Source organism: Conger conger, chromosome 14 (assembly GCF_963514075.1).
Source record: "Conger conger chromosome 14, fConCon1.1, whole genome shotgun sequence".
In the NCBI taxonomy this organism is placed as follows: Eukaryota; Metazoa; Chordata; class Actinopteri; order Anguilliformes; family Congridae; genus Conger; species Conger conger.
In genome coordinates this window covers 43,662,908-43,677,196 of record NC_083773.1, presented here as the reverse complement: position 1 = coordinate 43,677,196, position 14,289 = coordinate 43,662,908, and the positions used below count along the sequence as shown (strand labels likewise).

General features: G+C 48.7%; 1 protein-coding gene across 3 annotated transcripts in view; it reads left to right on the top strand.

Annotated features, from left to right (window-relative positions):
• The window catches only part of LOC133109993 (filamin-A-like), a 65,690-nt gene that overhangs the window by 17,698 nt on the left and 33,703 nt on the right, over positions 1-14,289 (top strand). For all 3 annotated transcript variants that reach the window (XM_061219797.1, XM_061219799.1, XM_061219798.1), the window contains exons 3-9: positions 4,685-4,933; positions 5,343-5,440; positions 7,691-7,838; positions 8,250-8,368; positions 8,567-8,644; positions 9,452-9,614; positions 10,087-10,287. In XM_061219797.1, the coding sequence (XP_061075781.1) occupies positions 4,685-4,933; positions 5,343-5,440; positions 7,691-7,838; positions 8,250-8,368; positions 8,567-8,644; positions 9,452-9,614; positions 10,087-10,287 (1,056 nt within the window). The remainder of the gene's footprint in view (positions 1-4,684; positions 4,934-5,342; positions 5,441-7,690; positions 7,839-8,249; positions 8,369-8,566; positions 8,645-9,451; positions 9,615-10,086; positions 10,288-14,289) is intronic.

Below are 14,289 nucleotides of genomic sequence, written 5' to 3'. Positions count from 1 at the left end.
TTGCGCGTTGGCCCTGCGCTGTAGAGCACCATGTTTCCCATGTTGTACTCCTCCACTCGGGGGTCCAGTGATCCGCACTGGCCACCGTGGGCTTGTCATTTCATTAAAAAAAACAAACCGACATTAACGACATGTTTTTGCCGTACCTTAAGTAGTTTTTCCATGTGCATCCACATTTTCGTGTTTGTGTTCCGGGAGGGGTATTTCACTTTGTGCGTGCGTCTCTCTCTGTCTCTCTCCCTCGGGGGTTTCTCCGGGCCTGAAGCGCGATCGGTGATGTGCTAAACCCCCCTTAGTCCCGACTCTGGGGGGGTCTGAGTCATGGAATGGGTGTGGGGGTGGGGGTGGGGTTGTGATAAGATGCCCCTGGAATGTGAACACTTCCCTCTGGCACCGGTAGAGATGAGTTCAGCTCTGTGGGAAGGGTCATAATTTCTCCTTTAAACTGATTTGGGTTTTATTGCTGCCTGTTTTGTCCTTGGGCCACTGAGACTGAGTTTGGCGTTTTAACACTTTGAAGGGAACCTTTTTTTTTTTTTTTCTCAATTTCCTAAATTCTGAGACTCCATTGCCTTTAACTGCCAGCAATGATCCTGAAACTGGCATTGGAATGCTCAGCTAGGAACGTTCTAATCACACATTTGTGATCTTGCACCCCAAAGTCTTACCTGAAAAGGGTCACTGTGGGTTTTTGTTTTAGACACACGGCGCCTGGTTCTACTTGTCAAGCTTGATGTGAATGAAGATGATGATTAGCTAACTAGTTGATTCATGTGTCATAGTGCTGACCTGCACCCACAGTGACCCTTATGATAAGATTAGGTTAAATATCACACTATGCAAGTGCTCTCTCTGGTCTTCAGCCACTGTAGCTTAAAGACGATCATAATTTAATTCACATTTTCCTTGTCAATTCTTCATAGCCAGACAAACACATCTTTATGTATGTAGTATATATTCCATAAAATTGTAATGCTTGTGTTGTGTTCTTGTGTATCAAAATTGCCATATTACCACTGCAGTGATCAGTGAGCTGTGGCAGGTAGGGGCTGGTTTCTCTCTGTCTCAAGGCAGGTAGGGGCTGGTTTCTCTCTGTCTCAAGGCAGGTAGGGGCTGGTTTCTCTCTGTCTCAAGGCAGGTAGGGGGTGGTTTCTCTCTGTCTCAAGGCAGGTAGGGGCTGGTTTCTCTCTGTCTCAAGGCAGGTAGGGGCTGGTTTCTCTCTGTCTCAAGGCAGGTAGGGGCTGGTTTCTCTCTGTCTCAAGGCAGGTAGGGGCTGGTTTCTCTCTGTCTCAAGGCAGGTAGGGGCTGGTTTCTCTCTGTCTCAAGGCAGGTAGGGGCTGGTTTCTCTCTGTGTTAAGGCAGGTAGGGGGTGGTTTCTCTCCGTGTTATAGCAGGTAGGGGCTGGTTTCTCTCTGTGTTAAGGCAGGTTAGGGGGTGGTTTCTCTCTGTCTCAAGGCAGGTAGGGGCTGGTTTCTCTCTGTGTTAAGGCAGGTAGGGGGTGGTTTCTCTCTGTGTTAAGGCAGGTAGGGGCTGGTTTCTCTCTGTGTTAAGGCAGGTAGGGGGTGGTTTCTCTCTGTCTCAAGGCAGGTAGGGGCTGGTTTCTCTCTGTCTCAAGGCAGGTAGGGGGTGGTTTCTCTCTGTGTTAAGGCAGGTAGGGGGTGGTTTCTCTCCGTGTTATAGCAGGTAGGGGCTGGTTTCTCTCTGTCTCAAGGCAGGTAGGGGCTGGTTTCTCTCTGTGTTAAGGCAGGTTAGGGGGTGGTTTCTCTCTGTGTTAAGGCAGGTAGGGGGTGGCTTGGGGCTCAGGATGAGTCAGGCTCAGCAGGCCCTGGGAACCATGCCTGGGTCTATTAAAGGAACAGATGAGCGAGCAGTGCTACGCAGCGCTGCAGTCATGTTTGGAGAATTTGCTTTTATACTGTGGTTAAGCCCAGTGGATGTGTTTATGTCCAAAAAAGGCCTGACTGTGTGTGTACATGTACTGAACGCTCAGGCCGCAAAGCTGGAACGCTCTGGAATTCCTGTTGTGTTTCCTGTTAACGGGCCGTTTGATAAGCGAGCTCCCGCTCCCGCTTATCCCCCGAATCAGGCTTCCCCTTTCTCCCAGAGCTGGGCGCTCGCTTCCTCTGCCTGCCGCTTCGGTTCCATGTTTCCGGGGCAGCGATGGGCCCTCTGGTGCTTCCTTAAAGACTGTCCTCACTTTGTACAGGCAACGTCCCAACATCTCGGAGGGTTCAGGGTAAAGGGGTCCTTGGCTGTGGAGTTACAGCAGTGTGCTATAAAGGCCAAGTTAATGATCTGTGTGTTGAGTGACATCCTCTTGGGGGTGAGAGCCCATGCCCACTGACTTGCAGTTCATGTTCCCTGTTGCCTTGGAGATTAAGGAGTTTTTGTGGCTGACAATTGACTTCAAGTTAGAACTGCGAGTTGCCTACTGTCGGATCACCCTTTCTTGGGATTCATCTTCCTACCCTATAAGTGTGTGTGGTGTGGTGTGTGTTTTAAATCCTTTTCTCCTCTTTAGTGAGCTTGTCTGGTGTATTGGAGACCATGGAGTACTCTCAGAAAGTGAAAACCTCTCCTCCTAGTCCTCTTGCTTGGCTCAGTTGTATCAGGCAAGATCAAAGTTTTAGACGCATCCCAAGGATTATTAAAGCAAACAGGATGCAACTGACCATAATCAGATGCCACAGAAAAATGTCAACTTAGTATGGAAATGCTGAAAAGACTTTCAGCTTGTTGGAAATATAACAAAAAATAAAATATTGGATGCAACCGAATACTGACCCCTTTTGGATATTCGGTTATTCAAATAGCCGTGTGCATCCCTACCCCACACGCACCAGTTCCTCCATTTTGTATTTGTTTGTTCCTCCTCCCTCTGTACTTCAGAAAGTGTGCGACTGGTGCACAGAGTTCTCCTGTTACCAGGGATACCACATGGCAGGGCAGGGTGCCATCGTTACAGGATTAGGTTTAGTCAGGTGACCTAGAGATTAATGAGATCTAATCGTCTGATTTACATCAAATAAAGATTTTAATCTCACAAATTGAGCAACGATGCAGAAATTCAATTCAAATTCAAACAAAAAGAGAATAATTATTGTGACTGTTTCAGCAGTAACCCTTGAGCTGTGTGCCATTCTAACCTCAGCCAGTGGCACGTGTGGTCCCTGCAGATCTGAATCGCGTGCCACGCTGGCTGTGATGATTCATTTCTTCCTTTCCATCGTGTGTGTGTGTGTGAGTGTGAGTATATGTGTGTGCGAGTGTGAGTATATGTGTGTGCGTGTGTGAGTATATGTGTGTGCGTGTGTGAGTATATGTGTGTGCGTGTGTGAGTATATGTGTGTGCGTGTGTGAGTATATGTGTGTGCGTGTGTGAGTATATGTGTGTGCGTGTGTGAGTATATGTGTGTGAGTGTGTGAGTATATGTGTGTGCGAGTGTGAGTATATGTGTGTGCGAGTGTGAGTATATGTGTGTGCGAGTGTGAGTATATGTGTGTGCGAGTGTGAGTATATGTGTGCGCGTGTGTGAGTATATGTGTGTGCCTTGTGAGTATATGTGTGTGCCTTGTGAGTATATGTGTGTGTGTGTGTGTGTGTGTGTGTGTGTGTGTGTGTGTGTGTGTGTGTGTGTGTGTGTGTGTGTGTGAGAGTATATGCGTGTGTATATGTGTGTGCGTGTGCGTGTGTGAGTATATGTATATGTGTGAGTATATGAGTGTGAGTGCACGAGGCCTTCGTTCTCTTCACACCCAGGGAGGGAGCTTTTATCAGTTTGTTGGTGAGCCGTTCTCCACCTGTGTAAATGCAGAACGATAAACCGGCTATCGCTGGAGAACCTGAGATACAAGCCCATCGGGAACCGAAGCCGTCCCAAACTCTGAAACTATGAAAGCAATGTGGAAAATGTAAAGAACTGGGATCCTATGTTTCGAATTGTTACTATTGCCTTTCATTTGTTTAACTTAACCAATAGTCCTGCAAGCATTTGCTTTTGTATACTATTTATTCTGGCCTTTGTTGAAATGCTCCCCCAGATGTTGTGTTTTTGAATGGTGTTAAGAAATGCCCCCTTGGTCTCATTTTGATAGCCTTTAGTTTATTTTTAATCGATGGAAACTGAGTCATTTCTGTTGCATTAAAATGCTCACGTCCCTTCCACTGGCTTTAATAGCAGTGTTTTTGACTTGTCTCACTGCGTTCCACTGGCACTGAAATCCTCTTGACTTGCACTTGGATATATTTAATGTGAGTTTGCATGTCTGAGTGCGACTTCACCAGACGATTCTGTGCTTCTGAGTTCACAGACCCCTGTGTAGGCAGTCTTTATGCACCATTTGGTGCTCCAAATTTCCCAATTTACACACACCATGGGTTTATAAATGACTCCATCTATGGTTCACTGTCCACCGGCTGTTTCTGGCTTGCAGCCAGATTATAGCGATGCCACTCCAGCCTGGGCCTACTTCTTACCGTATGATTCCTTCAGCATCTCAGAGGGTTCCTCAGTTGGGGTTGAAATGAAAAATTACAGCATGCTGATCTCCAGGAATGAGGTTGGGAACCAGGGGTTTTGTGTGTTTAGTGCCTGGCAGTTTTGTAAAATGCTGAGGACAAATTACCCCACGGGGTTCACTGAAGTATATTCTCTTCTGAAGCCTGTTGTCTTTTGTCCCTCAGACTCCAAGGCCATTGTGGACGGGAACCTGAAGCTGATCCTGGGCCTGATATGGACACTGATCCTGCACTACTCCATCTCCATGCCCATGTGGGACGAGGAGGAGGAGGCCGAGGCCACCAAGAAGACGCCCAAGCAGAGGCTCCTGGGCTGGATCCAGAACAAGCTCCCCGAGCTCCCCATCACCAACTTCAGCCGCGACTGGCAGACCGGCCAGGCCCTGGGCGCCCTGGTGGACAGCTGTGCTCCCGGTGAGAGGGGCGGGGCTAGGGCCTCTGAGTGGGTGTGGCTAAAGGGGGCTGTCCCCTGTTAAGGCTCTGTTCCAGTGTGTGGATATGCCCCATGGTCTGGTATCTGTTAAGGCTCTGTTCCAGTGTGTGGATATGCCCCATGGTCTGGTATCTGTTGAGGCTCTGTTCCAGTGTGTGGATGGGCCCCATGGTCTGGTATCTGTCCTGAAAGATAGTGGAATGATAAATGATGCTGTTGAGTGTATATACTTTGTCCTTCCAAAGGGAGAGATAAGGAGCTGACATAAAAGAAGTCACCCCCCGTGTCTGTAATGGTCTGTGTAATAAAGTGTGGGGGTGTGGTGTTTGTGTTGGTGTTTGATTGTGGAGGTGTTGGGGGTATTTGAGCTCACTTCTGTTCCCTCCCCAGGCCTGTGCCCTGACTGGGACTCCTGGGATGGGAGCAAGCCGGTGGAGAACGCCCGAGAGGCGATGCAGCAGGCTGACGATTGGCTGGGGATCCCACAGGTACACCCCCCCCCCCCCCCCACCACCACCACCACGCCCACCTCCACACCCCAAGCCATTCCCCCCCTCCACACCGCGCCCACCTCCACACCCCAAGCCATTCCCCCCTCCACACCGCGCCCACCTCCACACCCCAAGCCATTCCCCCCTCCACACCGCGCCCACCTCCACACCCCAAGCCATTCCCCCCTCCACACCGCGCCCACCACCACGCCCACCTCCACACCCCAAGCCATTCCCCCCCTCCACACCGCGCCCACCTCCACACCCCAAGCCATTCCCCCAATTGGAGAAATCCCCACAGAGGCACGCCCACTGAGGATCGTGGGTCCAGTGAGGAGATGAAGCATTTCGTGTTTACGGACTGCCGGAGAGCAGCAGGTGCAGGGTGTGCTGGCGGGGGTTTCTGTCGAATGGCACAGGAAGCCGGGCAGACCTGGTGCGTGTGGTACAGTGGGTAGTGTGTCTGCCAGACTGCCAGTTGCTTGTGGTTTTCCTGCAGCAAGCGCCAGTTCTGCTAACTGTGCCTTTTAGAGGAATAAAAACCGCCCCTAAGCGCCTTTTGCGTCTCGCACGTCTGTCTGTCTGGCTCCATTCGTCATTTTAGAAGTTAGAGGTTATATGCTTCTATTGTTCGCTGACCAGATATTCTCATCAGTTAAATTAAGTGCCACTTACTGTATGTGCTAGTTATATTTGTGGCAGTATGTACATGCAATCATTTTCGCATATTTGAACCTTTAGATTCCATATTTGCACATATGCTAGGCTACTTTAGCTTGGGGACTGCAATATACACGATACTCTGCGATACTCTACAATATACACTATTGCAGGATCTATCAATTAATCACACTAGTTTAAAAATTGTATGCCATGTACTAACAGTTTGTGCGCAAGCTATTGAAAGACTGATACAAGAGGATGCATTTGACATGTTGGAAATAAATCATGCCTTAGGAAAGTGCAAAATAAGTATATTGCCTCTAACTTCAATATGCAAAATTGGCAATACACAGGTTTGAATCATATTTTTTGACATACAGTAGGCATTATACATGCCTGTAGCAGTTTTCAGGGATTGGTGCTGATGCCTTGATGGAGAGCAGGCTGATGTTCTGAACCAGGATTTACAACATGGTGCCCATAGATATATAATGTTTTTCATGGTGAGGAATTGCATGCTGTAATGTGTGCCACAGTGGGACCTCTTCAGGATTCTGCTGAAGCTAACCCAACCCCTATGGTCAGACGCACACACACACACACACACACACACACACACACACACACACACACACACACACACACACACACACACTCAATGCCCTGTGGGGTTATAAAGACCCACCCCACAGGGTGCCTGCCCTGGAGTGATCTGTCCCGTCTTTGTATTTATCTTGGTCCTGACCAGGGGGTCAGCCTTTGAAGGTCCACCCAGATAACTGTCTCTATCTCCATCAGTTGTATACAGCCATCCTATCAGGCCTCCTACATCAGGTTAAATGAACCTCCCCCTCAGTCACTTTGAGGAAAATCTCTGCAGGTTTTTTAGAGGGAAGTTTCTGAGGGAGGGCCATAATAAAACCGCTGTCATTAACAATGCATTTGACAATTTACATTGCATCATAAACGGTGCCAATAATCCACTGCTTCTCTCTCAATGTTCCTTAACTACTGCCCTTTCTTTTATGACAGTGAGTGTTTTCAATGTTTCTTCTGAAGCTCTGGGTGGAGTTACCCACCCTGAGTGTGTGTAACAACACAGCCACTGTGTGAATATGGTCAATCGTGTTATGCCATCTCTAAAATGGGCACAAGCGTGAGTTTGTAATGCTTACACTAACTAGCCCCATCATCATTGCTGGTGACACCATTGGATGTGGGTGTTGGGATTTATAATTGTATTAATTTATTGCCAGCTGAATCTGGTGATTTATGAAACGCTCAACACATGCGGAATTGGTGGGTTATTCACGAAATATGGGTACACGGGTAATATGTAGTGTTGTGTGTGCTCTAAGAAGGTAATGGCATTCTGTGGGTGCATTAGAGTTAGGGTTAATGTGCTAACCCTAATCTGCTCTCCATGTGTTAGGGTTAATGGGATAACCCTGCGTTGGGGTTAATGGGATAACCCTGCGTTGGGGTTAACGTGCTAACCCTAATCTGCTCTCCATGTGTTAGGGTTAATGGGATAACCCTGCGTTGGGGTTAACATGCTCACCCTGATCCGCTCTGTCTCTGCAGGTCATCACTCCTGAGGAGATTGTGGATCCCAATGTGGACGAGCACTCGGTCATGACGTACCTGTCCCAGTTCCCCAAGGCCAAGCTGAAGCCCGGAGCCCCCCTGCGCCCCAAACTCAACCCCAAGAAGGCCCGTGCCTATGGGCCAGGTGAGTGTCTGTGTGTGGGCCTGTCTGTGGCTGTGCCTGTCTGTGTGGCTGTCTGTGTGGCTGTGGCTGTGGCTGTCTGGATGTGGCTGTGCCTGTCTCTGTGGCTGTCTGTGTGGCTGTGCCTGTCTCTGTGCCTGTCTCTGTGGCTGTGGCTGTGGCTGTGGCTGTGGCTGTCTGGGTGTGGCTGTGCCTGTCTCTGTGGCTGTGGCTGTCTGGATGTGGCTGTGGCTGTCTGGATGTGGCTGTCTCTGTCTCTGTCTCTGTGGCTGTGGCTGTGGCTGTCTGGATGTGGCTGTGCCTGTCTCTGTGGCTGTGCCTGTCTCTGTGGCTGTGTCTGTGTGTGATGGTATTGTGTGTGTGTGTGTATACGTGTGTGATCTTTCTCTCTCTCTCTCTCTCTCTCTCTCTCAGGTATTGAGCCCACAGGTAACGTGGTGATGAAGAAGGCTGTGTTCACTGTGGAGACCATCAGTGCTGGGCTGGGGGAGGTGCTGGTGTACGTGGAGGATCCGGCCGGGCACAGGGAGGAGGTGAGAGCCTAGCAGTGTTGCACACATAGTCACATGACAGTCACATGACAGTCAGGATTTGGGCTACGGATAGACGATTCCGTCCAATCAGACGGAACCTACCCTTTCCTTTTTGTGAAATTTCGTGTTTTCTGGTTTGTTGATTTGTCTTGCCCTTCAGGGCCAGCGTATCTAACCACCTTTTGTTTCATGTTTCAGGCTAAAGTCACTGCCAACAATGACAAGAACCGCACATACTCTGTGTTCTACGTCCCCAAGGTCACTGGACAGCACAAGGTAGAAGCAGCGCGTAGCGACACAGCTTATTAGCGCTTTCATGGCACAGTGTTACCGCTCGTCTGGGAATGTTGTGAGCCAGCTTTGGAGCGATGACTCGTGTAAATCTGATTAATTTCTCTTCCGTTGCCCGTCGCTGGGAATGAGAGTTTCTGCTCTGAGGAGGAGTGATCAGATGTCGTGTAGCCGGACACGGATGCGTTCTGATCATTTTCTAGTACTGAAAACGTTGAATGGAGAACTCCCTCCCTCAGTCCTGTCCCATAAATGGTAATTGGGACTTCATTGGGTACACTGTCCTTCTGAAGTAACCACAAGGCTCACTAGTTAACGCTGAGCTCTTGTTATGGTGTAGAGTCTACTGGGTGTCTGGAGAATGATAGAGCATTTTGTGTTCTGAATCATTTCACAATATTTAATAAAAAAATATATTAAAAAAGGCCAAACCTTGGACCCTATTGCTCACGAGATCCCTCTCCCGAGCCCCCTCATGCTCAGCCCCCTCTCACAGTAAATGAGGTTGTCTTCTGTCGAGCGTTTATACAGGCTCTATGCATGATTGGATACTATTTACTTCGTTAGTGGATGATGCTAGCATGTTAGCCTACTGTTATCTCTGTCTTAGCTTTGTGCTTTACCTGTATACATTTCTCAATGACTTGGATATTATCTGTGCGTGCGTGCGTACGAGTGAGTGAGTGAAGGTGATTTACGTTGCTGTGTAGGAGGCAATAGAAGCATTGGACGGGGGACGTCCAATGGCGATGCTTGGCCATGTATAACAGAGCCTGTGATTGCGTCCCCCAGGTGACCGTGCTGTTCGCCGGCCTGCACATCTCTAAGAGCCCGTTCGAGGTGGATGTGGGCATGGCGCAGGGAGACTCCAGCAAGGCTACTGCCCAGGGCCCGGGCCTCGAGCCTGCCGGAAACATCGCCAACAAGAGCACCTACTTCGACGTCTACACCGCAGGTAGGGCAGTCTACACCGCAGGTAGGGCAGTCTACACCGCAGGTAGGACAGTCTACACTGCAGGTAGGACAGTCTACACTGCAGGTAGGGCCGTCTACACTGCAGGTAGGGCAGTCTACACTGCAGGTAGGACAGTCTACACTGCAGGTAGGGCCATCTACACCGCAGGTAGGACAGTCTACACCGCAGGTAGGGCCATCTACACCGCAGGTAGGGCCGTCTACACTGCAGGTAGGGCCGTCTACACTGCAGGTAGGGCCGTCTACACTGCAGGTAGGGCAGTCTGCTCATGTCTACACTTCAGGAACTGTGGTATTGGTGGGTTAGTGTTGGCAGAGTGTGTGATTGTTGGGAGAGTGTGTGACTGGTGGGTTAGTGTTGGGAGAGTGTGTGATTGTTGGGTTAGTGTTGGGAGAGTGTGTGATTGGTGGGTTAGTGTTGGTAAAGCATGTGATTGGGGGTCTCTCTGCAGGAGCTGGTGTGGGGGAGGTGGAGGTGGTGATCATGGACCCCAGTGGGAAGAAGGACACGGTGGAGTGTGTCATTGAGGACAAGGGCAACAGCAGCTACCGCTGCACTTACAAACCTGTCCAGGAGGGGGCGCACACCATCTATATCACCTTCGCCGGTGGACAAATCTCCAAGAGCCCCTTCACTGTCACTGTGGGAGAGGGTAAGTGTGTAGTGTGTTGGGCAGAAGGGTGGGTTAGTGTGTAGTGTGTAGGGCAGAAGGGTGCACTGTGGGAGAGGGTAAGTGTGTAGTGTGTAGGGCAGAAGGGTGGGTTAGTGTGTAGTGTGTAGGGCAGAAGGGTGCACTGTGGGAGAGGGTAAGTGTGTAGTGTGTAGGGCAGAAGGGTGAGTAAGTGTGTAGTGTGTAGGGCTGAAGGGTGCATAGTCATGACCGTGCTCAAACTGAGAGTGGGAGTAAAGGTACATTTCAAACCAGGACATGAGTGTGGAAATTTGTTTAAAGGAGTAGCATGGTGGTTGAATGTGACACTTGCCAGTTGTCTTTAGGCAACAACAAAACACATGTGGTTACTTAAATTTTTTAAAATTATTATTCCGTCATTTAAATTCATTTAGAACTAAGTTTCCCGCTATAAAATTTCGCCCAAACTGTCTGGGAGTGGTAAGGAGAACAGTCAATTAGCTATGATTGACAGACTGTGCTCCCACTTTCCACACATAGTTACCATAGTTACCTCCATGATACACACTCATCCTGGGTGACTGAAATTTTAGAAGATGGCTAACTTAGTATATCAACTACCGATGGCTACGGTAAGGATGCTGACTTATCCAATGATAATTTTTGCTAGCTCGCTAGCCAAGTTAAGGTAAAAGTACAACCTATAAAGTCCTTATTAAAGCAAACTAGCTAGCTAACGTTGGCTAGCTAAATGAATATAACCAGAAATAATCTCATAGTCCATAAAAGGCACTCTAATTTCAGTGAACCTAACGTTAGTCAAATATTTGCATTGTCTTGCCTGAAGGCCAGCGGCGCAAACTATGGGTCACAAGTTATAGGGGGGGGATAAAGGGGGAGTGGTTATCGTCATACATATCGTCATGACGCTCTACATTAAGAACATTCTCAACTGGTTGAAAATAGGACAAGAAATTAGAAACGTTTACTTCTCCAAAACTAAAGAATGAACATGTTTAATACTTTCATCGTGTTTCTTCAATGCCCTCTTGTGCAAATTGGTTATGAAAACCTAGAAAGTGTGACCAACCACCATGTTACTAATTGTTTCGTAATGTTTCCGTTTGTGTGCTGCTTTCTGCCGTTTATCTTCCATCTTTTCCCCTCTTTCTCCTGCTAGCCTGCCTGAGGGTATCTCTTCCTCTCTCTCTGGATCAGCTTCTTGACTTCTGATGTCATTTCCTGTCTCCTTGGATCTCTGTCGGTACCTGAGTGGCCTCTTGAGCATTTGTGTACTGCATGCATTTCCTGTTTCCTGTGCCGGCAGTGTAGTTGTTGTGCACGTACAGTAGTGTGCAAACATCTGGGCGTCCCTGGTCACAAAGCCTTTTACAATTAATATCTAAATGAACAGAACCAAACCTGACTTTGAAATGGTGCAAAGTTAAACATGACACATTTCTTCAAATTTTAAAGCGAGATTACTTTTATTTTTTATTTTTTTTATTTTTTAGCTTTTTACAGTTTAAAAATGATTTAAGAAAAAAGGAAAAAGGCCCTGTGCAAATGTTTGGGAACCCTGTCAGTTAGTACTTTGTAACTACTCCTCAGGCAAAATAACGGCTTGTAAATGCTTCCTGTTGTCAGTGAAGAGTCTTTCAATTGTTTCCCCATTCTTCCTGGCAGAACACCTCTAACTCCGGGATATTCACACTCACGTGCGCATACTTTATTATCAGAGTTCTTCAGAACGGTTTCATTTCCTCCAGGGGAAGTCCAGTCATAACTGCCCATTTTTCTCTGGTTTTAAATAGATTGTCACGGTGACCATGACGCATCATGGCTGCTGGCTCTAACAGATTAACAGGTTTTAGGAGTCTGTACATCTCCCTCTGTCTGTCTGGGTTTCTCTGCTTGCTTCTCTTTGAAAAAGAGGGAATGAACTGTAATTGTTTTGGATTCGAATTGATTTGATCTTTCCTGGTGAAGTTGAGCCGACCAAGAGGACCAGAGGGTTGGATTTGCACTTTTTGAGAATATTTCATAGGTTCCAATACACCAGAGAAGCTCAGTAAAGCATACAAATGTATGTATTTGACCCAGATTGAGTGGTGTTATTATGAAAGGATATAAGTCTTGGTATTTACTGTGTTTTAATATCACTCTAAACGCCCTGTCACACCCTCCCCCCAGGCTATCTGCCCTGCTGGCTAATTGCCCTGTGCTTTCCTTACATCTTATCATACATTCCAACCCCCCATCTCTCTCCCTCCCAATCTCTCTCTCCCTCCCTCTCTCCCTCCCAATCTCTCCTTTATCTTTTCATTTTTTTCTCCTTCTCCTCCCATCTCTCCCCTGATCTCTCTCCCTCCCTAAGTTTCCTTCATCTTTCTCTTTTTCTCCCTCTCCTCCCCATCTCTCCTTCTGTTCCTCTCCTTCTCTTCCCTCCCTGTCTATTTCCCTCTCTCTCTTTCTTGCACATTCTCTTGCTCCCATAAGTATTTTGCTCATGAAGATAGTGAATGAGAAGGGTCGGTGCGTTCACTGAGTGAAGTCACGCTCGTTTGTGGGTCATGGAGCTCTGTCCTGCAGCCATTCCTGTGTCTCAGCCTTAATCAGCCTGTCCTGCAGCCATTCCTGTGTCTCAGCCTTAATCAGCCTGTCCTGCAGCCATTCCTGTGTCTCAGCCTTAATCAGCCTGTCCTGCAGCCATTCCTGTGTCTCAGCCTTAATCAGCCTGTCCTGCATCCATTCCTGTGTCTCAGCCTTAATCAGCCTGTCCTGCTGCCATTCCTGTGTCTCAGCCTTAATCAGCCTGTCCTGCAGCCATTCCTGTGTCTCAGCCTTAATCTGCCTGTCCTGCAGCCATTCCTGTGTCTCAGCCTTAATCAGCCTGTCCTGCAGCCATTCCTGTGTCTCAGCCTTAATCAGCCTGTCCTGCAGCCATTCCTGTGTCTCAGCCTTAATCAGCCTGTCCTGCAGCCATTCCTGTGTCTCAGCCTTAATCAGCCTGTCCTGCAGCCATTCCTGTGTCTCAGCCTTAATCTGCCTGTCCTGCAGCCATTCCTGTGTCTCAGCCTTAATCAGCCTGTCCTGCAGCCATTCCTGTGTCTCAGCCTTAATCTGCCTGTCCTGCAGCCATTCCTGTGTCTCAGCCTTAATCAGCCTGTCCTGCAGCCATTCCTGTGTCTCAGCCTTAATCAGCCTGTCCTGCAGCCATTCCTGTGTCTCAGCCTTAATCAGCCTGTCCTGCAGCCATTCCTGTGTCTCAGCCTTAATCAGCCTGTCCTGCAGCCATTCCTGTGTCTCAGCCTTAATCAGCCTGTCCTGCAGCCATTCCTGTGTCTCAGCCTTAATCAGCCTGTCCTGCAGCCATTCCTGTGTCTCAGCCTTAATCAGCCTGTCCTGCAGCCATTCCTGTGTCTCAGCCTTAATCAGCCTGTCCTGCAGCCATTCCTGTGTCTCAGCCTTAATCAGCCTGTCCTGCAGCCATTCCTGTGTCTCAGCCTTAATCAGTCTGTCCTGCAGCCATTCCTGTGTCTCAGCCTTAATCAGCCTGTCCTGCAGCCATTCCTGTGTCTCAGCCTTAATCAGCCTGTCCTGCAGCCATTCCTGTGTCTCAGCCTTAATCAGCCTGTCCTGCAGCCATTCCTGTGTCTCAGCCTTAATCAGCCTGTCCTGCAGCCATTCCTGTGTCTCAGCCTTAATCAGTCTGTCCTGCAGCCATTCCTGTGTCTCAGCCTTAATCAGCCTGTCCTGCAGCCATTCCTGTGTCTCAGCCTTAATCAGCCTGTCCTGCAGCCATTCCTGTGTCTCAGCCTTAATCAGCCTGTCCTGCAGCCATTCCTGTGTCTCAGCCTTAATCAGCCTGTCCTGCAGCCATTCCTGTGTCTCAGCCTTAATCAGCCTGTCCTGCAGCCATTCCTGTGTCTCAGCCTTAATCAGCCTGTCCTGCAGCCATTCCTGTGTCTCAGCCTTAATCAGTCTGTCCTGCCGCCATTCCTGTGTCTCAGCCTTAATCAG